The sequence below is a fragment of the Fopius arisanus genome, unplaced genomic scaffold (assembly GCF_000806365.1).
Source record: "Fopius arisanus strain USDA-PBARC FA_bdor unplaced genomic scaffold, ASM80636v1 scaffold00431, whole genome shotgun sequence".
In the NCBI taxonomy this organism is placed as follows: domain Eukaryota; kingdom Metazoa; phylum Arthropoda; class Insecta; order Hymenoptera; family Braconidae; genus Fopius; species Fopius arisanus.
The window spans coordinates 16,143-17,278 of NW_011888170.1; the positions used below are offsets into that span (position 1 = coordinate 16,143).

Sequence of the window (1,136 nt, forward strand, 5' to 3'; positions counted from 1 at the left end):
TGGGGTCACTCAATCTGAATGGAACACATTTCATTGACGTATACACTGTATATTATCCAGTAGATGTCGCAATGCGTTCTCTAGTAAATGTGCACGCTTTTCGGTCGTTCAGTTTGAACAGAATCAGAATTCTGCTAAATCCAGTGGCCATTTATCCTCTGATTAATTGCATCTCACCATTCAGTGCTCAATCAACTATTACGAATATGTCTTATACAACGGTGGAACGTGGTGCACCCAATACCACAGATTTCAGAATATATTTCAGTAAGTAGTGAAATGAAATTCACGGTTATAACCTTGTAAATGATTCCACCAATCCGGAAACATTCATTAATCAGTAGTAATTTTTTATTATTCTTTCTTCAGTCTGTTACTATGATTATTCTATTGAAACGAGTTCATTTAAAGGTCAAATGTTAATAGAATCTTCAACGTTGCTTGAAAACGCCGCCATTGAATCAATTAGTTGAATAACTAATTGCTAAAAAGCATGCGAACTTTAATTTCTCATCCTAGTGTAATAGTATATATAATCGTTACCTTGTAATTAGCACGTTTTTTCTTTCGTGATAACTGATTTTTGCAGAAAATGATGATAGCATTATTTCTCCAATGCACGATATTCCTCTTTTCGCTGATGAACCCAATAAAGTATTCCACATGGTTGTGGAAGTACCACGATGGACCAATGCAAAAATGGAAATCAATTTAAAAGAAACTCTTAATCCCATTAAGCAGGACATCAAAAACGGGAAATTGCGTTTTGTCGCTAATTGTTTTCCCCATCACGGATACATTTGGAATTATGGAGCTCTTCCTCAGGTAGTAAACAGAAAGAATTCTAGTATTAATTTTTGGCGCAAGACACACGAATTTATTTGTTTGAAGCAGGCTAAATTTTCTTTTACCCATATCTTTTGCCTGTGTAGACTTGGGAGAATCCTGAAGTTTTAGATGAAGCCACAGGTTTTAAAGGTGATAATGATCCAATCGATGTCCTCGAAATCGGTTACAGGGTTGCAAAACGAGGAGAGGTGCTTAAGGTGAAAGTCCTAGGGACTGTTGCTCTGATTGATGAAGGTAACTATTCCCAAACACATATATTATTGGTAGATCAAGTTTATGTGTCCTAA

General features: G+C 35.9%; 1 protein-coding gene across 1 annotated transcript; it reads left to right on the forward strand.

The window, feature by feature from the left end:
- The first annotated feature begins 50 nt into the window (after positions 1 to 50).
- On the forward strand, positions 51 to 1,136 carry Nurf-38 (Inorganic pyrophosphatase Nurf-38). Its single transcript, XM_011315162.1, has 3 exons — positions 51 to 267; positions 590 to 825; positions 933 to 1,136. The coding sequence occupies exons 1-3, from the start codon at positions 72 to 74 to the stop codon at positions 1,134 to 1,136; spliced, it is 636 nt and encodes a 211-aa protein (XP_011313464.1). The 5' UTR covers positions 51 to 71.

Bases quoted from the DNA above. Each gene is read 5' to 3' on its own strand.
- Nurf-38 (XM_011315162.1), top strand. From the start codon at position 72: ATGCGTTCTCTAGTAAATGTGCACGCTTTTCGGTCGTTCAGTTTGAAC. The intron at 268-589 runs GTAAGTAGTGAA...TGATTTTTGCAG, and splicing joins AGATTTCAGAATATATTTCA to AAAATGATGATAGCATTATT. The intron at 826-932 runs GTAGTAAACAGA...TTGCCTGTGTAG, and splicing joins ATTATGGAGCTCTTCCTCAG to ACTTGGGAGAATCCTGAAGT.